This window comes from Zosterops lateralis, assembly GCF_965231275.1.
Source record: "Zosterops lateralis genome assembly, chromosome: 2".
Classification (NCBI taxonomy): domain Eukaryota; kingdom Metazoa; phylum Chordata; class Aves; order Passeriformes; family Zosteropidae; genus Zosterops; species Zosterops lateralis.
In genome coordinates this window covers 88,957,651-88,980,394 of record NC_139763.1, presented here as the reverse complement: position 1 = coordinate 88,980,394, position 22,744 = coordinate 88,957,651, and the positions used below count along the sequence as shown (strand labels likewise).

The 22,744-nt window shown below is 40.9% G+C and overlaps 1 protein-coding gene across 28 annotated transcripts in view; it reads left to right on the top strand.

Moving 5' to 3' along the window:
- LOC310906046 (rap1 GTPase-activating protein 1-like) overlaps window positions 1-22,744 on the top strand; it is a gene marked incomplete at its 3' end in the record, with an annotated part of 49,454 nt that overhangs the window by 12,199 nt on the left and 14,511 nt on the right. For 19 of the 28 annotated variants that reach the window (XR_014589335.1, XR_014589337.1, XR_014589338.1 and 16 more), the window contains 17 exons: window positions 1,346-1,521; window positions 1,706-1,799; window positions 2,255-2,290; window positions 7,371-7,418; window positions 8,549-8,587; window positions 8,707-8,898; window positions 13,834-13,937; window positions 15,298-15,376; window positions 15,664-15,717; window positions 15,808-15,891; window positions 16,267-16,367; window positions 16,999-17,128; window positions 17,382-17,537; window positions 19,795-19,866; window positions 20,052-20,138; window positions 20,800-20,934; window positions 22,302-22,448. Coding sequence is in view for 20 of the 28 variants with exons in the window: in XM_083855038.1 (XP_083711164.1) it covers window positions 1,346-1,521; window positions 1,706-1,799; window positions 2,255-2,290; window positions 7,371-7,418; window positions 8,549-8,587; window positions 8,707-8,898; window positions 13,834-13,937; window positions 15,298-15,376; window positions 15,664-15,717; window positions 15,808-15,891; window positions 16,267-16,367; window positions 16,999-17,128; window positions 17,382-17,537; window positions 19,795-19,866; window positions 20,052-20,138; window positions 20,800-20,934; window positions 22,302-22,448 (1,734 nt within the window). The remainder of the gene's footprint in view (window positions 1-1,345; window positions 1,522-1,705; window positions 1,800-2,254; window positions 2,291-7,370; window positions 7,419-8,548; window positions 8,588-8,706; window positions 8,899-13,833; window positions 13,938-15,297; window positions 15,377-15,663; window positions 15,718-15,807; window positions 15,892-16,266; window positions 16,368-16,998; window positions 17,129-17,381; window positions 17,538-19,794; window positions 19,867-20,051; window positions 20,139-20,799; window positions 20,935-22,301; window positions 22,449-22,744) is intronic. The other 9 variants (XM_083855031.1, XM_083855030.1, XM_083855035.1 and 6 more) reach the window with 4 other exon arrangements.

Below are 22,744 nucleotides of genomic sequence, written 5' to 3'. Positions count from 1 at the left end.
TGGTGGTCCTGTGAGAATCTGGTGAAGTTCAACAAGTCCCAAATGCAATGTGCTGCACCTGATTTGGGGCAATCCCAGACGTGGACACAGACTGGGAGATGAGCTCATTGAGAGCAGCCCTGTGGAGAAGGACTTGGGGGTTCTTGTAGAGGAGAAGCTGGACATGAGCCTGCAGTGTGCATTTACAGCCTGGGAAGCCAAATGTACCCTGGGCTACATCACAAGAGGAGTGGCCAGCAGGTTGAGAGAGGTGATTTTCCCTCTCTACTCTGCTCTTGTGAGACTGCATGTGGAATACTGCATCCAGCTCTGGGGTCCCCAGCACAAGAGAGATGTGAACTTGCAAGAGTAGATCTAGAGGAGGCCACAAAGATGTTCTGAGGGCTGGAGCTCCTCTCCTGCAAAAACAGGCTGAGAGAGCTGAGGTTGTTCAGCATAGAGAAAAGAATGACCAGGAGAGACCTTACTGAAGCCTTCTAGTACTTAGAAGGGGCTTATTAGAAAGGGAGAGTGACTTTTTACAGGGTAGGTAGTGACAGGATGATGGGGAACAGTTTTGAAAGAAAAGAGATTTATATTACATGTTAGGAAGAAATTCTTTACTCATGGGATAGTGAGGCACTGGAACAGGTTGCCCAGAAAAGCTGTGGATGGCCCATCCCTGGAAGTGTTCAAGGCCAGGTTGGATGGGGCCCTGAGCAATCTGATCTTTAAGGTCACTTCCAACCCAAACCCTTCTGTGATTCTATGACCACCTAACCGTCATATTCATGTGGATGAGTCCTGTTTCGTGTAAACCCGTGCTTAGTTTCCAGCCCCACCTATGTGGCTTTCACCATGACTTAACCCCAGTTATGACTGCTAGTAAAAACTGTGAGAGGCATGGAATGTTTATAAAGTAACAGTAGGAGAGGTGCAGCTGGCAGTGAGACTGTCTGTAGTGCCGTGGGCAATGCTATATATGTCTTCTAAACTACAGTGTAGTGCTTGTGTTGCTTTTTATTTTCTCTTCTATGAAATCAAATAAAGTCCTGCCACTGTTTGTATATGCTGCTGCTCCAGCAGGGACCATAGTAATAATATATTTTCCATAGCAGATGTGCAGACAAAAGCTCACCTAATCTCCGTGCTGTCTGTACCAGCAGTGGTAACATAAAACTGTGCCTGCATCTCTGCAGGGTGTTATGGGTTCTGTTCTAGTGCCACCTCTGTTGTGCTCCTGTCTTTGAGATTAGTACTCAGGCTGTGGCAGCTGGGGCTGTCCTTTTGGTGCTGATATCAGTGATGGTTCAGAACTACTTTCATCCTTTTTAATATGGTTCTGTTTTGGGATCTGATTACAAAGCTTCTCATGAGACATGTCTTAATTCTGCTCCAAATCCATGATGGAAGAGGAACTTGGCAAAGAAAAATCATTCAGCACTTCCATGACAGTTGTGAGGAAAATATTTTATGTGAGCAGAGGCAGAGCAGTCAGAAGCCAGAAAATTTTTGCTGTCACATCCAGGATGTTTGCAAGTGGTAAGTTCAGCCACCTCAGGGATTCTCAAAGGGAATGACAGCTTCCTTATAGGCAAGAAATGGCCTGGGGAGAGGAGTGGTAAGCAGAAGGCAAGGGAGACACTGCAGGCAAGCACTGATATCTTGAATTCTCCTAAGAGTTAACTTTTTTTATTTTTTTCTCTTTTGCCTCTGTCTGTTGCAGGAAGCCTGAGGAGGTGGTGCAGAGTTTCAGTGATGTTATAGACTCTCCCACTGAAGTCTTTCCATGTGTCCTCACTCCTGCTGTCCCCAACAAGGTAAAAGCAGTCCATGTTTGGCTCAGGGTTGATGTATGCTTTGAGTTATGTGTGCAGAAGAATCGACTGAAATCAAGCTTGTGTGCATGTTTGTCTTACAGCTATAGTTGCCTCCTTCTGTGAGAATCCTAAACTTGCTAATTTGACCAGTTCTTATGCCATACTGTCTCAAGTCAATCTGACCCATTGAAAGAGAGAAAGTCCTGATACTTGATTGACCAGGTTTCAGGTTATGGTTTTGTAACACAAGCAGAAGACAATTTGGCCAGTTGTTTTGTCCATGCTGCCAGTTAAGGAAGAGCAATTCCATCATATCTTCAGCAAGTAATAGTTTTTTCTTTGCCAAAATGTGGAAGGAGCTGTTGGCTCCTTCAATATCTGGGTTACCACAGAAGATAATGTTAGCTTCTGCAAATGTCAAATTATTTTTCTCTGTTGTCTTTTCCTTTTCACAGACTGTGGACTTGTTTGAGATGATTGAAAAAATGCAGGTAAGGAGAAGTAATTCTGCCAAACTTTGAGATCTCTTAATTTTTTGTAGTAAACAAATAATCAGCTACTATTTATCCTGTTGCTTCACTCCCAATATCCTTTGATGCGGGCTTGCAGAACTTTTACGTCTTCTAGCCTCAATCTCTTACTCTTCAGTAGATTTCAAAAGCATTTTTCTATGTTCATTTTTCCAGTCAGCATGATAGAAGCAATAGACAGAGGTTATTATAATTTTGTCTGTTCTTTGCAGAAGTGTGATTCTGAGAGAGAATCAAAGTTGCAATAAGTTATCTCTGGCATCTTCTTCAGGAAACTGTGTTCTGGTGGGTAGCCGGTGTAATGACAGGTGATTAATGGGATGTTAACCTAAATGCATTTAGCAAGGTTAGGCAGTTTAATAAATAGCTACTGTAGGTCCTGTCTTTAACTTGTGTGGGAAAGAAGCACTCTGGCTTAATTCTTACACAGAAATACATGCATTTAGCTGCATATATTTTGTTACAAACCTAAAACAGGGCAGAGTTGGGTTTTTTCCCCTCTTACTGTATCAGATAAAGAAATAGTAATATGTTATCTGTGTTAAATATCTAACAATGAACATAGATTATGTTTTCAGATTTTGTGTTCTCAGAGCATCCTTGCAGGTTACTAATATTTTCCCTGAGTGGTGCACCTTCTTTGAGGTGCTGTGGTTAACCTTGACCTAACATAACACATAGCAAGGCACTCCTGCCCTGTATTATGTGCAGGAGTTAAAGTTGCCAAACCCCATTAACTTATTTTCTGGAATTTGGATGATCAAATTATGAATATGAGGGAAATGCCAGACTTCAGTGAGACTACAAAGGTGAGGAGGTGGAAGGTAGCAGCAAAATGCTGAATTTAGAGTTATGAGGCTGAAGTACTTTTTGGCAGACTAGAGAGGAGGAATGTGGGAAGGGAGGGACTGAAGGTGTTTCTGCCATGTATTCATGTGCAGACAGACCTTGCAACCACTGTACTGACATCCAAACTATGTTTGGGATGTGTTCTCAGTGCTTTAGAATAGCAAGCTCTGTAAGTGTGCCTAGCTCATTTACCTCTGCGCAGGAAAGTGAACTTGAGCAAGTAGTGCTGCTTCAGTTCAGGCAAATGCTCAAACATTGTAACAATCCTTCCCAGGCCTTTTGAAATATGGATAAGGCAGAGTCACTACCAGGTGTCCCTCAGTGGAAGACTGATGCTTAAGATTGTCAGTGTTTCTCAGCTCCCAGTTTACCAAATGGAAAGTCTGACTGGATTTGCACCTCTTTGGTTAGAGAGATAACAGGGAGCTGATGGGAATTTCCAAGGCATGCAGACTGCCTAATATTGCATCTATGATGTTTTCTTAGCTGCCCATTACTAACACTTTATAGCATTTTTTTTCTGGTTAAGCTTGTTTTATCACCTGACATGCACTAGAGGAATCAATAACTGTTGTTTAAGTATAACAGGTTTTTGAAAATTATGTTTCCCAAAAGAAAAAACCCAATTTTTCTAATACTTTTTATGGTCTTTGTTCAGGTTTTTACTAATTCTTTATTCTCTTATGTTTGTTTTTGCTTTCCCTTTCCTTCCATTTGACTGTGACTATCCTTTAGATTTATTGAACAAACTTGAAAACAAAGTCTAGGATTTTCATTAGCAATCAAAGTGAGTGAAAACCAAAGCAGGAGATTTGAACATTTCTCCTGTAAACGAACAACAAAAAAGCCTCAGAATAGAACTGATTTTTGAGTACTTTAACAATTGGACTGGAATATAATTGTTGCACTGAAAATTAGGATAGCCATTTCACATTCTGTGAGATGAATTAGCAGGTAAAGTTGTACTCTCTTTTTACACTGAAACTAATGCCAACATCTGGGAAAGAAGTTTACCTTTTTTTTTTCTTTCTCTCTTTTTTTTTTTTTTTTTTTTTCTCTTCAATTTTATTAATCATTTCTTAGAAATAAATGAACTACTAGCCACCTTGTCTGTGCTAACAGATCTAATGAAGTCACAGTATATACTCTGTTAAGGACACATATGTTGTTCCTAGATTGCTTTGCAGTGCAGGTGATTGAAAAACGGAAATTTTATTTCATCCAATAAGCTCACATGTTGCAGGCCTTCATATGTTTGCATAGCCAACTCCCCTTCACTTGACTGCTTTTGTTCACTCCCTCTATTCTGCATTTTTACAGTTTCTGCATATTCTTCAGTCTTGTTTTCTCACAACTACTCTCATGGTTTTTTTTTTCTGTATCCCCTTTTGTATCCAAGTTGTCTGTTTTGAACAAGTCCCCTCCAGGCACTGCTCTTTCCCCATAAAATACGTGTATCATCATAGCATTGTTATGCCATGTTGGACCCTGACTCTGAGTCTGGACACCTTTTTCTCTGTCATTCACTCTTTCATCCTGCTCAGGCCAGGTGTTTCCCCTGTACAAGACCTTGGGAATATGAGATTCCCAGACTGATGCTGTCTCCAGTAAGCTACCCAGGGAAACTGGCTGTGCTGCAAGCCAAACCAGATCAAACCAGAAGGATGTCTCAAGGGTGGCTGAGACTCCTGCAGTTTATTCCTCTCCCTTTTGGGGAATGACAGTGATCATCAAGCAGTTGTTCTGCCCATACTTTGGCGCTTCAGCAGCTTTTGTTCTAAGTTTCCTGTGATCCTGGTTACCCTTTAAAATAAAACTTTGGACTGTACAGCCCAGAGTTGCATTATTCTTATCTTAAGCTTCATTCTAGAGGAGAGGTTGTAGAGGCTCTGATACAGCGCTCATTTACAGCAGACCAGAAAGTTTTCCCCCAGGCCTTGCTGAGATACTTGTCTCCTACCAGGACTTCCTTTGAAACTGGAAAATTCTTGCATTTATCTGATCTGCCAAAATGCCAAGGAAAGAGAGAGAAATATTAGAAGATTGCAGTTTCCCAATCTCCATTTCTGTCCCAGTACTTTCCACAGTTCATCGTGGAAGTCTGTGGCTGTTTTGTACCTATGTGTCTGTCCTGCCTCAGTCCTATTTTGACAGTGCACAGGACCTTCTGGTAGTGACAGGACTTTCTCTCTCTTTTCCAAATCCCTGTTTCAGAATCTGGACTTCCTTGTGAACCTCAGCTGAGTAGGTTGACAACTGAAACTTGGGACCACATCAACAAAACACTTTTTAGCACTTACATTCCATGAACTCAACTTTTTCACCTTTACAACTTCCCTAGATGCAAAATGGTTACTAACTACCTCCTCAAAAGATAAAGATAACTTGTCAACCTGTGTTCCATCTTCATTTCACAACTCACCACATCCTGGTAATTGGTTCTTTATTTTGTCAATGCTATGTACTGTTATCACAATTCAAAACATGTATTCTAAAGCTTTCCTATGAAGAATATTTCCAGGCTGTTATTTGTTTAGTCTCTGTTGTTGAAAATACAAAAGGAGAACAATTTTTTTGGTGAGGGTGGGTAACTGTCTTGAAGCCCAGCTTTTGTAGTTTGATCTTATGTCACCCTGTAGATAACATGTGAAGCTTCTTTCTTGTAGTAGAGCCAAGGAAAATAATTAGGTCTTTTATTATCTACTCATTGTTCCTTGCTTGGTGTACTGTGTTTCTATATTTAACCAATTAAAATTTGTTGTTACTGCTAATTTTTTTGGGATTGAACTCAACCTCAGACTTCTGAAGAATGACCTCATGCATCTACTACTAGTCCCCTTATCTTGGAGTGTGGCCATACTGCTTTACTTCTGATGTTTCTCAGAGTTTTCTAAAGGTGTTAAGCATTTGTTATGTACAGCTCCTCATGATTTCATGAAGGTTTAGTTTTTTTTATGGCTCCTTCTTACGTTCTTTTAATAAACTTTGTCATTGTCCTAAAATATTTTTTTTATATGAAGTGGATATGTTGTTTTTTTTTTTCTTTCCTTCTTTTTTTTTTTTTTTTCTTTTTTTTTTCTTTTGTTGCTCCTGCAAAGAGCATTCTGATTATGAATCCTCATTGGTAAGGTTGCTGTTGCTCAGTGTTAGTGGTACTATGCTTGCAGTTTTTGCACCCTGTACAGCTGGAGCGTTGTCCAAAACTTTTGTTCCTAAGTCTCCACTGTAGAGCTCCTCTGAGATTTATCTATTTCTATGAGAATCTAGTTGACAAGCTAGTTCCACTGTAGAATATGTGCATAGACATGGCTGTTATAAATCCAATTCTGCTTATTTTCACAGCAAAGTCAAGAACTGCTTATCCTGTCTGGAATCCCTGATTAGCTGTGCCATTAAGCAGTCACTGATGATATATAAAAATGTAGTCTCAGCATCATGTTCCAGTATGAGAGTTACAACATTTAGGTGACTGTAGTTGAATACTCAAGTACTGTGTAAGAGAAACCTACATTTTAAATCCTGGTCCTCACCTTCCTATCTGATGATGCAAATTCTGCTTCTTACTCTTCTGTCTGTGTTACCCACTTGGACTATGACCTATTGACCCTTATATCTTCTGGTCTGGGCCTCTGCTCAGTCTGTGTTGGGGCTCTTCTCACTAAAATTGTCCTATTCTTGTGTGCTTCTGCTATAGAGGTGTGGTGGAAATGAGCTACTTTGCCGTGGTGAGAAGGCATAGGATGGAATAGCCTTAAGGACGAGATTCAAGTTTGGATGCCAGCTCCTGCTTCAGAAATAAACTAGGCAGCCAGTACCCTTTTGCTTTATTATTCCAACCCACCTTGTAATCATTCTTTTTATTGTTTAGGATAGGAAGGAAGGTAGCTAGAAGAGGTTAGAGAATCAAATAAGAGAATCAGTTTGTGAGATAGTTTCTAATGTCTGCCAGTTGTCTGCTTTTTAGGAAGTGTAAGCTTGGGGGTAGCTTTTCAGTTTTAATGCCAGATTAGGGGGCTGGCCAAGTTCTAGCTTCATTTTTCCTTTTTATTACAATCTTCCAAACTTGCTTAAAATGGAAGATTTTATGGAGAGACAAAATATGCATATTGAGGATGTGGAGAAGGATGCACAGGGTAAGTGAAACAGACATGCTAAAATACAGGATTCACTGTCTGTGACTTTATGTTTCCAGGGGAGTCGTCTGGATGAACAGAGGTGTTCCCTTCCAGCTCCTCTCAAGGTCAGGCCAAGTTGTTGTTGCTTCCTAAAATGCTGAGAATGGCAGATAATTACTGACTTACTGACCTGCATTGCAGTGTACTTTCATACTGGAATGAACAGGGAGTCTGCAAACATCCCAAGAACATTTACACACTTGCTTTTTTTCTTTTCTTTTTTTTCTAGTTGCTGCACAAGACAGTGAAACTATGTAGCTGAAATAGAATTAACATTTCCCTTCTTCTAATTTAAGTGGCTCCAATAAGAGTTTATTATTATTATTAGAAGTGTTAGTTTTGGCTAAGTAATTTCTTAAATTTATTCAATTTATGAGCTGTAATAATATTTATGAAACCATACAGCATTTATTTCAGTAGTCTCCTTGATGACTCATAGAGATGCTACTAGAAAGTTGACCTGTTTTGTCCAATATTAAGGCAATAAGAACAGATTCCTATCTTTAAATCCTCAAGTTGAGGATTAAATTCCATTTCTTCAGTCTCAGCTCAGCCTACTAACCTTAAAATGAAGCTTGACCTTGACTTTTATCTTGGGATGACCTATTAAAAAAAGCATATCAAGAACTGGCATGGCTTTACTCTGACAGAGATAGTCAGTGCTCTTTGTAGTGATGGAGGGGGCATCCAAGTGGAATAAATTGGCTCAGATACTGCTTCTGTTCTCTGAGTCACACCTCGGCATTGCTCAGACGCATACCACAGAACAGCCATGGAGATGACACAGCCTCAGTCTCACTGTAAATACCAGCACTTTCTCTGCCATTCCTACTGACATCCCTGTCAGCAGGACAGCAGCTGTCTAACACTGTATGGAAGGAAAGGAGAGAGGCTGCCACTCCTAACCACATCAAGTTTTCCTATAGTTTGTCTACTTCCTGGTTTTGCATGCCTATATTCCCTGTAGTGTGGAGGAGGAGGGTGGGTAGAATCTGACTCCTAAGTTTATTGTTCTCAAAGTTCTTTATTATAATGCTGAGACCTTGGAAATGGAGTCTAACCTTAAGTCCTGAATTAAAACTCTAAGGATGACCTAGGGCAGAATAGAAGCTGAGGGCACAGCTTGCACAGTCATGAGAGCGTAATACTTGAAAAGATGTCACATGTTTTTGCTAATGACCTGTTCTGATTTCAGACAGAAGAGGAGTATATTCCTTATCCCAGTATCCATGAGGTGAGCTAGTACTGCTCTCTTCTCTCACTGTTTGTCTTTGGACTTCATTGGTTTTTCAGCTTATTCGCCTTTCAGCTTACAGACCTGTCAGCTTTAATGCTCTCTGTCCTTCTGAATAGGTATTACAGAAAGGGTGGCCATATCCTCTCATTATCCTGCCCCAGTTTGGTGGCTACTGGATTGAAGGGACCAGCCACAACCTCTCCAGCTTGAGTCCAACTCTGTCTGATGTACCCTTTTCCTGGAGTGGTAAAGTGAAACTGGAAAGTGACCCTACAGCCAAGCTGTACCGCAAACATTTTCTGGGGAAGGTAAGAGTGACCTTCAGAGCCTTCTTTGCCCACCCAGCCACAAGGCTGAAATGTTTCTCAGGCTTTTTCTGGTGAGCTTAAAAATGTCTGCACTGCTGCTGCTTTTCAGTTCCTTGTGATGCCTTGGACTGATGTCAATGAGGTACATACTATGACATAGTCTGTAGTGTTTTAAATCGGTTATGTCCCCTTGTAACTGTGCATCAGTAGAAAGATTTGCACAAGAAACACTTATTTAGTTAAGAAGGTCTTTTGAGGCTCCTGTAGAGATACCAACCTTGGGATAACAAGTGGACAAAAGTGTAATAGTATTGGAAGTGGAAATGGCATTATTTTTAGAGGGGACTTCAGCACTGATAGTGTAAGCTCCTCAGTAAAAAGCAGAACAGTCCATTTCCTTCAGTGTATGGTCCTTACAGAATATGTATGGTGAAAACAGACCATGTGTCCTATAGTTGTTGAGTAAGTTTGGTGCTAAATGTTCCATGAATTAAAAAATTGCACTTTGACATAGGGAAACAGAGCTAGGCCTCATAAAGTGAATGTTTGCTGGCCAGCCATTAAGGTCCATCTGGGTGGGCCTGGTTAGGGAATTGGCTGATTACCAGGCTGAATCTCAGCATGATATTAGCCAAAAAGAACAAGTGAGAAAAAACCATGATCTTTTCAGAGATTTAGTTCATGACATAAGGAGATAAGAAAGCCTGACAAGTATGCTGACACTGCATCTTGTTCACTGATCTCCCTCAGTGACTGCTGAATAAGTTCAAAACCAGGAATAGGTGGTGCTTTGCACCATGCTGGGGACCTGTTCTGCAGTAGTTGGGCTTGTCAGATAGATTTTCTGTAGCAAATCTTGTTCCACAACACTGGAAAATTATATTAATATGATTTATAAATAATTAGGGAAAGAAAGAAAGCCTTCCTGGAGGCTTCCCCTCAAGACTAACAGATCTGCTGTGCAATCTGTTAATGGACATTTATCCTGTAACCTTCTGGAAGCTTTCAGTATGCCAACTGTAATTATTTTTCTGTCATGGTAAATTTAGGGTTGTGCTTGAAGATTTCCAGAGCTAGATGGGATGAGAGGCAAATTTGGATATGATTTTTTCAGTCCAGTTGTAGGATTCACTGCTGACCTGATATCATAAAACAGTTCAGGTTGGAAGGGACCTCTGGGGCTCATCTTGTCCATAGTCCTGCTCAAGCAAGGCCATATCATCATTGTTCCTTCCAATTGAGATCCAGGATTTCCTCTGTTGTGGAGGTTTGTATCTTCAAAGTGCCCAACCATCAGTGCCTCAGTACTACGGAAAAACTCTCTCCTATATTCTTCCTTTTCAGGTGTCCAGTGTTTTATTCTTTGCCCTAACTGACATGAATGTGCGTCTGTGTTCAATTAAACGTGCAAGGTTTTGAGCAAGCCACTGTCAGAAAAGAACAAGAGGAGCAGGACTCTTGGCACAGAAAACTCTACCCTTTGCTAAAAAGCTGTCCCGATGGTTTAAAAGCTTAAGGAGAGAGCTCAGAGCTTTTCCACTAGAAGAGTATTTCTTCAGTACAAAGATAGTGGTACCAGTGATTTTGATGCTGTCTGTGTTGGGTCTTTTTCTTGTTGGTTACATGAGAAGGTTATTTCAGCAATGTCAGGAAAGGTCTCTTTCATGCTTTGAATAATGGCAGACAATTCTTAGCTGAAGAAGAGTCTGAAAGCATCACATAATGGGAGATGCATAGCCAGTGGTTTAGCAAATATCCTTTAAGCAAGACAGGAGATCAAAATATTGTGTGGTACTACAGACTTTAATGAATGTCTGTGTTGTGGATGTGTGTGTGTAGATTGCTCAAACTCAAACAATTATGTGATTCTTTTTACAGAAAATTTTACAGCAAGCTCTATAAAATAACACCAGAAAAAGTGCTAGAACATTCAAGACATAGCTCAGTTCATTTTCCTTACTTCATGATCTGTATTTTATATGATGATTGCACAGTAAGATTTATTTAGCCTTTAGGAAGAAGGCTTTAAAACCTTTTGTCTTATACTGTGGGAATTATTCGATGTCTATGTTGTTTTTCAAGGCTGTAATAAAGAGAAGTAGCCTGAAGCCAGAAAGGATTTAATAAAAGTATACATTGTAACTGCCAATCAAATAAACTTAGGGTCTGAGCATTTGAAGCTCTCAGTGCTGAGGGAGCTTTCCTGCTATACATTCATATGTGAACATGCATTTCTTTTTTATGCTGTCCTTTCTTTGTGCTGGTTAAAGTTGCTGCAGATGGCAGATGTCTTAGTAGCTTTATAACTTCTTAGGCAAACTGTCAGCATTCCTGGTGTATTCTGTTAGTCTTCTCCCTTGGCCCGTGAAAGATATTTAATTTTTTTTACAGAGATCTATTTGAAATCCAGAACTACCTTTCAGACTGTATTAAATGTTACAGAAACTGCTCCTGTGGCTGAATGATTTGTACTTAATGCATAGGTCATCTCAGCTCCAGGGTATCTTGTCATCACTGACTTGCAATCTTCAGTATCAACTGTAAAGCCTTTTGATGGTTCATCTCTAACTTCAGGACAGCTAACAATAAAGGCTGCTGTCCAGTGAAGGAATATGAGTCTGATGTATGTCGCTTATGTGTTTTTACAGAGAAAGAAAATCATAAGGAGCAAATTATAGGTTTGTTTGTACATAAAATTGCTCAGATTTCAGTTTGAACCCCAGGCTTACATTCAGGATCAAGCTACATAGCCAGAGTGGCTTTTACAAAAATTCAGTTGTTGTAAAACCTCCACTAATTCTGGTACCCGTTCCCCTGTGAGGATTGCACCCATTTGTGCAGCTCTGCCTAGCTATGTCAGCTGCAGAGCTGATAGCCCAGTCTCCAAAGCAATTGAGATCCCCCTGTATGGGATCTGCTGAGGTCTGTCTTAGAAGTCTCATCAAAAGGCATCTTAATTTTTGGTCTTTGCAACTCATTGTTACTTGTAGCTGCAGCTAACCTCAGGCTTTGGCTCTTCTTTTGCTTTGCCTTCTAGTTTCCATTTTTGCTGGCATCATGCCATCTTTTTCCTTAACAGCCTGTCTTGGGCATCCAGCCTGACATTTGACTTCTTCAGTTTAAGGATTTTGATTTTAGACTTCAACTGACCATGGATCAAGGTCTTGCTTTGCTCCTTTGCTCTATCTGTTGCTCAGCTGCTCTGTCTTTCTGCCCTTGGACACAGTGACTGACCACACCTGATTCTTGTTCACATCCCAAAAATCCATTAGTATCCTGAAAGACATAGTCAGGAGAAATAAACCGTCCTTTGTGGTTTCTTTGATTTCAGCTTCCTTTCCCATGTAGTATCAACTGACTAGTGTGACAGATCACACTGGACTTCTGAGATTTGAACACTGCAGCTAGAGGCCATATTATTCTGTTTCCCTCTTGGCTGCTCTTAGGCCTTACCTTTTTCAGACTGCTTTGTTTGATCAGCAATGGAACCTTTTGCCCATAAGTCAGTGTCAGGGCAGTTCTGGGTGTTGGGTGTTTTCTGTCTCAAGGAGGAGGTGAGGACAATGACATGTTTAGTATTAAAAAAGTTAGATAGCTACATCTTCACATTTTGGTTTAGGGTAGGGACTGTAGTCTTACTTATTCCTACTTTTTGTTTCAAAGAGAGGATTGGTTTATGTCTGTTAACTTGTAGTTGGCTGTGTCCACATAGATATCAGAGTGTTTCGCTAGATGTATCTTTATTTCTGACCGTGAGTCAGAACTGTGACTAATACAGAAGATGTAGACAGCAAGGCAATCTTAACAGTGTTTTGTGAGAGGTTGCAATCCATTAGAGCCAGAGCAGACCTTCTAGGCATATATGTATTCTATATATTCTAGGCAAAAGACTGAGGAAGGAACTGACAGACTAGCAACCATTTTTTATCAAATTACACTTCGCTCCCACAGCGTTTGTGACTAATTTATTGTGCCTGGAGTATTCCTTTCACAGAACATATTCCAAGTTGTGCAGGTTTTGACTGTACAACTGAATACAACTTGCTGTCCCACTTCTGGGTCATGCTTGATGATGCTTTTCCACTAGGATGATGTGAGTGATCAAGGCATTTCTGCACAATTTCACCAAAATAGTATTTTCATTGTGCTGGAGGTTTCCATTCACATCCTGTGTGAAAAGGCTTTAAACTTTTGAGGTTAGAGATTATATAGCAATATATATGATTTAGCAATATACAAAATGAACATTGCTATACCTAGGCCACTAGAACATGGCTGTATATCCAGGAGAAATTGCCACAGCCACTTACATATAGAGATTGAAAATGTTTTTAGTATCTTTCATTGTTTGATTGCATGACTCTGTTCCAGGCACACTTCACTAAAGCTCAGGCAGTATTAGTGGCACTGCTGAGACCAGTCTTCATCTGCAAAACCTCTTTGCTTACTGACTGTATCTTTCCTGAGATATGAGCACTCCTGGAGTTCAGCCATTTAGCTTAATCCTGCCATTGCTCTTTAGATAGAAAATTCCCACAACCACAGCCAGTTGAATGTCTGGCAGATACTGCTTAGTCAAGCAGAGTCTGAATGGATACAGGGAAAGTCCATGAAAGATGCAATTTTATTTACGAGAAACTCAATTTCTTCAAAATGCATTGTTGAATGTTTTAATACTATTCCTTCTCAGGAGCCCTTCTGATGTTGGACAGGTGAGGATGAAGTGAACTAACTGGATGCACTTTGACTGATATGCTCATGCACTGATGATCAAGTGAGCTGGAAGACAACATGCACACATCTGGAAGAATGCTACTTCTAGTTAAATTAATAATTAGCTAATCTTGACTGACAGGTTGTATACAAAAAAGACAACCTGGTAAGCTTCTTCAGGAAGTGTGTTGGGGTTAATGCATTTTTGTTTCCTGTTTGCAGGAGCACCAGAACTTTTACTCCAGTGACATGTCCTTGGGCTGCCTAGTACTTTCTGTGAAGTATGAACAGATTGAGAAACAGGAAAACCTACGCCTGTTGCTGAGGTAACAGTGGCAATTACTGAAGTGTATGCTACTGTGCTGTGTCTTACCTTGTGCTCCCTCTGCATAGATGTGAGTGTGAATTTTGTGTCTTTCTTCTGGAGAGAAAAGAAACTGCAAAGAAACCTTTGAGCCTTTTTTTCTTGCCTTCTGCTCTTGGGTTGCTCTCAGCAATTTCATTAAAGAACATGGTCTGTGCTTCCAGATGCATCTTTGTAGTACCTGTGTGGAAAACAGCTGTTCTTTCCTCCAAAGAAAGTTTTTCTGTTACTTCTGTCTACTTAGAGACATGTGAGTACTCTCTAGGAGAATATGGATTCCCTAATGGAGGACAGCCTAGCCCAGGCTTTGTACTTGAGACTAAGGCTCCCTTGAATGTGATCTAGAACATTCCCTAGATTCCTCTAGCAGTCTATGAAGCCATAACCCTTAGAGAGGGTTATGAAGAGAGATATTACCTAGAGAGAGCTGCTGAATGAACTGCAAGAAGAACAGAGAAGGATCTTCTCTGCTACTGCAGAGAAGCTTTTTGCTGCACCATGAGCTGGGTGCACTCCCTGTAGGCAATGCTACTGGAACCAAGAGATGTACAGTTGCTGCTGACAAGGATTTGTCCAGGACTGAGGGGAAAAAATGGTTGCATAGGAATTAGCTAGAAGAAAATCACTGGTAGGTTTCCTGCAGTGTCTGCAGAGAGTGCTTCAGACTGCCAGCAATAATCTGGGAATAAAGAGAGAGCCTGTTTGTGAGCTGTGCCTGGGAATGTTTATCTTCCTATGTGGAGGAGACCAGGGAAGAACAAAAGGGTAGTTATTCTTCTATTAAGATATTTTATTATATGCGGTACTTTTTGCTCAATAGCTTGTTTATAATGGTTTGAAGAGGCTTTTGACAGCTCAATATTTCTTCTTCCTTAGAAAGATATCTCTCCTTAAATACACATACGAAGAGAAAGGCAGATTTCCTCTGTCAGCTTTCTGCAACAATGCTACACCAGTTTCTATCTCCTTTACTTTGCATAGATCTGCTTTCCTAGGCTGTTTGTAACAGACCTTTTAACAATCTTTCAAGCCCTCACTGATCATTGGAATCCCTTATTCTGTGTCCATGAGTTGTATTTTGACATTTAGATTTCTGTGAAAGAAAATGGTATGGGAGGGGAAGTAAAATAATTCTGCAAGGCAGATGAGTGCAAAGGAGCAAAGACACTAAGGGCTCCTGTTTTGTCTTCCTCTGCTCACCACAACAGGTGATGGGCAGTAAGAAGTGAAAATACATTGCTTTTCCAATGATTCTTTAAAGAGCCAGTTTTCTTGTGTCTTTTTTCAGCTATGTCTCTAATGCCTTTTTTGTTTTGTGTCAGGACTCGTACTGGCACCAAACATGATCTAATTCCCATTTCCTGTCTGAATGAGTTTCCCAATGCTGTTCAGATGGCAAAGGTGAGATTCATGCTTGCCTGTTTGTCTTAGGGCCTCATTCTTCAAGTTATTTTCACCTCTGTCCTCCCATTTCCCTCTTTTCTACTATTCCCCAGTTGAACTGTCATACAGTTCCCTTTTACCATTCCATTTGCCTTCTCTTCTTTCTATTCTAATTTTACCTCAGAATTGTTGCCTGAAGGGGCTCCTGTCAGATAATTATAAACAGTGCCTACACTCTCATGCCTGCAGCAAGCCAGGGCACATGATAATCACGCTTCTGTTTCCCTGTCTCTCTCACTCAACAGCTACTGTGTGAGGATGTGAATGTTGAACGCTTCTTTCCTGTCCTCTATCCCAAGGTACAGTGTTCTGATATGTCTGTGTATCACTTTTCCATCAAGATCTGGCTAATGACATGCAGTTTATAATTTCCGTTTTCGTTACCTCAGGCCTCACAGCTTATTGTTGCATTTGATGAACACGTCATAAGCAATAACTTCAAATTTGGGGTCATCTACCAAAAACCTGGACAGGTAAGACCCATCAGATCCCATGGTACTTGGGGCAAAATGCAGAGTTAGTTTTCTTAGCTCAGAGGATGCAATAGCAAGGTCTGCACTGTCCAGAAGCAGTGGCCTGGAGGCAGCAGTGTTTGTGCAGTGCCGTGATTCCTTTGACTTGCCTCTTCCGCCCGCAGCGTCTCTGGCAGTATAGGCTTTGTGCATCTCTGAACCCTAACTCTAACCCTCATGGCAGCTTGGGGCTGAGGCACAGGACCCCAACACCATGGGGGCCCAGATCAGAAATGTATTCAAGCAGAGATGTTTGTTGGTTGAACTGTCTATAGAAATTACTGCTTGTTCTTTGTACTCCTTGTGCTTCTTACTACTTCTGCTTTCCTTCTGTAGACAACTGAAGAAGAAGTCTTCAGTAACACAGTAGAGAGTCAGGGTTTCCTGGAGTTCCTGGATTTCCTTGGTGACAAGATTCAGCTGCAGGATTTCCGTGGGTGCGTACCAGTGCAGCTGGAAAGCCAGATTAGGTTAGGGAACATCATGTGTTCAGGGGCTATGGCTCTGTTACAGCCCAGCTTCCAGAGAAGTGTTGTGTCTTCTGAATCCCAGTGCAGGTGAAGAAGCCCCAGATGCTTTTGTCAGCCATCACATCTGGGAACTAACTGGAGCTTAGGTCTCTGCTGGTATTTTGATTTGAAGGTTACCTAGTATCTCAATCTGACCCATAGTATCAGCAAAGAATAATTTTATTTGGCAGTGCAAATACAAGTTTGTTCCACAGTGGTGTGGGGGAGTATTGTTTCGGGCTCTTTCTATGAGGCTTCCCATCCCTTCTGTAGTTCTAACATATGGAGTGTGTTTCTCAGAAGAATACCAAAGAAGGTAGCTACTTTGAGGATCCCTGGTTTAACTTCATAGCTTTTAGCAAGCTGGTATGTTCACCAGCACAAACATGGTGCAGCTTCAGTCAGTACATTGGTTTGGGGAAGATTTGGTGCCTCACTATGACTGATTTCCTAAAAATTACCTTTGATAGTGCTGGTACACTACCATTACTGATACTGTCTGTCTTCTCTCTGCTCTCTCATTTCTGTACTGCCTGACCTGTGGTGTGGATTTGCTCAGGTTCCGGGGAGGCTTGGATGTTACCAGAGGTCAAACAGGCACCGAGTCAGTCTATACAAATTTCCGGGGGAAGGAGATCATGTTTCACGTGTCCACAAAGCTGCCCTTCACAGAGGGAGATTCTCAGCAGGTATCAGAAGGAGGAGTAAAGATTACAACAGTGTGGTTGGGAGAGGAGGGGTATTTCAAGAAGGACTGCATAGAGGGGAGAATGTCTGACTATAATGTTGGGAATTATGGCAGGAGTAATGGCAAAAGTAGTGATGAGGGGTTTAGTGAACAGATGGGTTTGAGATGTTAGGCAGACTGGTGTCTGAGGTCCCATCGTACTGTTCTGCTGTTTTTCACCTGCCTTCTCTCTTTATTATTTCTTTACTCTCCAGCTTCAGCGGAAGCGTCACATTGGGAATGATATTGTAGCCATCATTTTCCAGGATGAAAGCACACCTTTTGTCCCTGATATGATTGCATCTAATTTCCTACATGCTTATGTGGTAGTTCAGCTCACTCATAGCTCCACTGGGGACACTCTCTACAAGGTAACCAGGATCAATACATCAGCCTCTACTGATTTTCATCCTTGAAGTGGAAACAGTTCTTGGGCCTTTGGGAGAGGTGCAGGTTCAGCCAGATGTTGTCCTGATTCCTTGACTATCTACACCTGGAAGCAGAGTTAAGTTGTATGCTTTTCAAAGTAGCTGATTAGTTTCTGAAGCTTAAAGCTTTGGAATTGAAGCAGAAAGGATTCAGGTAAAAAATTTTGCTTACATCGAAGAGCATGAGCCACAATTGATCCCACTTTCAGGGTTGTCTCGCCAGACTTGTGTAAGTCTGGTGAAATTCATGTCTGCATTGCCCGTGCTGCACAGCACAGTGCTTGCAGCTTGGACTGCCTGAGGCTGCAGGTCAGATAAAACTGGTTGACCTAACTATGGAATCCAAGCCAGCTACACTGGCTAGATTCCAGAACTGATGCCCATCTGACAGGGAAGTGTTACCTGTTAGGGCCTTCCAGCTGAAAGAAGCCCTGCTAGAGCCCAGATTAATTATCTGCAGCCTTTGGACACAGCTTGTTCTATCTCTGATGCGACTCCATGTGGATATCTGTATAACTTTATGTTCAACTTTCAGTGATGCTGAGAGAGCAGAAAATAAAAAGAAACTTGGATTTGTAAAGAATTTTCCATTGTAGAAACATTTTAATCCAAATGCCCTGTGTCGTATTATGTAGGGATTTTGATATGATGATGATGATGAGTCCTTTTGCCTTGGACGTCTACAGGAACACCAAGAATATCAAAATTAGGACAGTATCCTTATCTCCTCTTCCACCAAGAGGGTGTTGGTGGTGGAGCAACCACCTTCCCTTGTTCCCTATGCTTTGGGCATCTGGTTTGTAGTGAAAGCCTTGTGTTGACCAGGCCATGGAGTTCCAGTTCTCCTCTTGCTCTCTGTTTTGTAGGGCACAAAAATTCACTGGACTTTTTAATGACAAGGAAAGAGCTGGGAAAGCTTGCTATTTGTTGTGTGCCTTTCTGCCATTGTTTTCATCTTTGCTTGTCTGCAGTACCTTTTTTTTTTGTTGTTGTTGTTAGTGTAATAGGGCTGCTTCATTCCGTGAAGAAGAAATCATCCCAGTAATCACCCTAGAGCCAGTGCAGAGTTTTCTGTAAAGGGTTTTCTAAAGGGGCTTTAATTGATGGTCCCTTGAGAGCATTGTAGTACACAAAAAACTGCCATTTGAAAGATTTCTTTGCCATCCCTTGTTCCATTTACTTAAGCTTTTGTGCCTACTGCTAAATTGGAATATTAATTGATTTTATTTCACAGAATAAATTTTTGCAATCAGAAAACTAAAAATGCAAAGCAGGATTTTAACTGGTAGATATCTATTAAGAGAGAAATGGAGTCTTTGTAATTAGAGGATGTGGCCTAAAATGGGAGAAATCTGAATTAAATCAAGAGCCTATTTCCTTCTTCCTCTCATTAAACTCACACCTCTTGGTGGCTCTGTGACATTTATCTGGGTTTTTTTTGAGGCAGTTGTGGTTGTTATGACACTGTTTCCTTTTGTATGAAAGGACAAATAATGGTCTTGTTTTGTTTCAAACATGACACGCCCCCCCCCCCCCCCCCCCCCCCGTGAAACATTGTGAAGTACTGTATGTATTTGGTAAGATAGCTACATATAATTATGGGTAAGTGCTGTGAAGAAACAAATGACGCTGTAAAAACTGGACTGCATTACAGTTACTTCTTTAGACATTGGTATGTCAGGTAGGAGCATGCTAAAAATAAAACAAATGAAACCTATCTCTTACTGGGAAAATGCATTTGCATGTTTACCACCTGTGACTGGCAGAGGCAGTGGCACTGAGATAGACCCCTCAGTGTGCAGCTTATCTCCACTAAGGATTCTCTGTAAAAAAATAGGTCAGTACAACCACACTGACAAAGGCTCTTTAGTGGAGAATAATCTTGCAGGCTGAATAGAAGCATTTTTTTGTTCCTAAATATACTGGTTATGCTAGTTATTATTTTAAATAATTTTTAAAAAAGCAGTCAGTTCAGCTTTCTTTATTGCTCTTACTGTGTGCACATCTAGCTGACTGAGTTTCTGGGAGATAAATGAGCAGCACATCCATCCACTAAGTTCAGGAACAGAGGGATGCACAGGACACTGTATTGCAACTCTTTTGTATAGGTAAATTATTTAGGAAGAACCAGATCTATCATTGTAGTTTGATGGTCTCACTTGTGTTCCGGTACTCATTTTTTCACCTTATGTTATTTCAGGTTTCAGTCACAGCCCGAGATGATGTCCCCTTCTTTGGACCACCTCTGCCAAATCCAGCCATATTTAAAAAGGTTTGTTTCTCTGGTCCAGTGTTAGTTGGCAGGGGACGTGTGCACACACTTGTGTTCTGAGTCAGTATTGTCAGTGCCTAGAGAACTTTGGAAGTCCAAAGAGTAGTAAGCACAGCTTTTATAATGTGATATTTTTAGTAGTGTTTTCATCTCCAGTTTAGTCTAGTTTTCATCTTGTCTTGTAGAGTGCAGAGTTTCGTGAATTCCTTCTGGTCAAGCTCATCAATGCCGAGTACAGCTGCTATCGAGCTGAGAAATTTGCTAAATTAGAGGTTGGTCTGTTACCTGGATGTTTCAATTAAAAATTACCATTATATATAGATAATAAATGTATTATCAGACAAAGAAAATAAAGTAAAATTTCTGACTTCTGATTTTGTGTTACTTAAGAAAGGAAAATGAAATGTGATTTTATACTCAGTTATGGGGTATTTCCTTTATATTTCTTAGCAGGTGTGATAGAATATGAACAGGTACATTGTCATGTAAAGATCTAATCCTCAAGTAAGGATGAGAATATGATGCATGTATTTTGCTGGAGGAAATTCTGTATTAGCTGAAATTCAGTATTATGCTACAGGATGCATGGTGATTTCACTGATTTTTGGTTCAAGGTACCCCAAATTCTGTTCCAGACTCTACTGTTGCCTGATCTAGAAAAAAACATGTCTCTGTTTCATCAGCTTTAAAGAAGTGTCCTTTATAACTTCCTATTGAAAGAGTTTTAAAGGGCTGGGTGTTACTGCAAAATATTTTGTAACTATGCAGTTAAAACCATTTCATACTGTTTAAAGTAATTTTCATGGAGTTTTGTTATTGTCATTGTTGGTCTTTCGGGGTTTTTTTTTAAGAAGGATGTGAGACATTGAAAAAACAGGAAGAAAATCTCTCTCCTTCCAATAAAAGCTGTTCTCATTCCCAATGCTGATGCAGGAAAGAACACGGAGTGCCCTCTTGGAGAGCCTTTTTGAGGAGCTGCAGCTTCGCAGCCGCAGCATGATGGGATTACCTGTAGGGGAGGATGACAAGATAGAGAATGGCAGTGGGGGCTTCCTCGAGAACTTCAAGGTGAGCCTTTCTACAAACCTTCAGTGTGGCCTAGAATTCCATACTGAACCTTAGAAGTCAAACTCTGTGCTTTGTGATAGTGTCAAGTGTCAGATGTGGTTTTATTCCGTGACTTACAGAAGAAGGAGTCAGTGTTTGGAGGGGAATTGAAATAACTAGGAGCAAGGAGCTTTCAGTTCCTACAGCAGATCTCTTTCAATTCGTTTTCATTATAACTGAAAGAATTGCAGGAGTCACTGCAAGAGTTTCTAACTTATCTCTGAGTGTACTGTCTAGAAAAAACTGTGATACTTTACTTACCCTCTAAAAGCCATAATTAATTTACCTTTTTTAGTGTAAATGACATGTTAGGGGGGTTTTGTTGTTGATTTTTTTTTAATAAACCAAGTGATAGAACTTACTTTTAGAAGTGATAAAGATGATTGATATGAGAAAACAAAGGTTTTGCATGAATGGGCAAACAGAGTTTTGAACTGGTTATATAGAGAGAATCTTTATTGCTTTCCTATTCTACCTACTTGCCCTTTCCCCCTAACATGGGAAGTGCCTTGCCACTTCTTTTATCTAATAGGTTATCTCTCTGGAAAGAGGGATGTATTATAAATAGTATTTCTTCAGATGACTTTATGGCTTTATATGCTGGGTCAATTAGAGTTATTAAGGTCTGTAAAACTAATCTGTTCACAAATAGTTTTGGTAGCTGTGTGCATAGCTTTGGTCAGCTGTGGGATTCTTGGTGTATTTTTAAATACAAACTGCCTTTGCTGCTTACCATGAATTTTAACCCATCCATGTCTTGCACTAATTCTCCCAAAATGTCCTTTTATGACTTCTGGCAGATGCTGTGATTTGCTTGTCATATACACAGATGACATTTGTAAAAGGCTGGAAAAGGCTGAGTTAAATCAGAAAATGGCTTTTTCAAATGCTGCAGATTTTGATATGGCTGCTTTCCCATTGAAACCAGAACTCAAGTTCATATGAGACTGAAGCTTACAGCCTTGAACAGGAGTTTGATTTTGTGTTTTTATAGCCTGTACTGGATAGGACTGCTCCAGGTGATGCTGTTTAATCCAGAGTGCTGGGATACTGGTAGGAAACCTCTCTTCATTGCAGTAGGAGAAGGGAAGTGAAACTAGAGAATGTACTTGAGAAAGAGCTCTTCCCAGAGCTCCATGAATCATCTAGGACCAAAACAGGGCAGTATTTAAGGTGCTGCCTTCTAGGAGTTAGTATCTGTGTGGTTCTGGTGTCGGTCTGTCACAACTTCCCACCCAATCCGTGGTGCTTCTCACACTACCCTACCGTGTGCATGTCTATATGTGTATATCTGTGTTTGTCTGTTTCCCTGCCTCCCTCCTGTTCAGCGAGTGATCAGAGGCCGCAGCCAGAGCCTGGATACCATGGGGATATCCATGAGAAAGCAGCAGCCAGCCACCCTGCCCAGCCGCCCAGCTACAGCTGGCCTTGCCCTCAGCCAGAGTGTCGCCGAGGGCCCTAAGGCCATTGCTGCGGTAAGGTATTCGGGTGGGCTGTAAGAAGAGAACCCGGCATACCTTTGTAACCACACGTACATTTCCTTTCCCTATTAGCTTGTCCTCTTGTCCCACTGTGAATCTTTTTGTTGTATCATCCCATTTCACGAGTGGTGACCGCATGTGTTGCAGTCCGTTTTGTCTGTGCCCATCTCTAGCCCCAGCTCATGTGTAAACTAGAGCTGAGATTGATGCAGACTGGGAGAGGAAAGCCAAACATGATTCTACATCAGACATCTATCTCCACTGCCGTGGATTAGATCCTGTACAGTGCC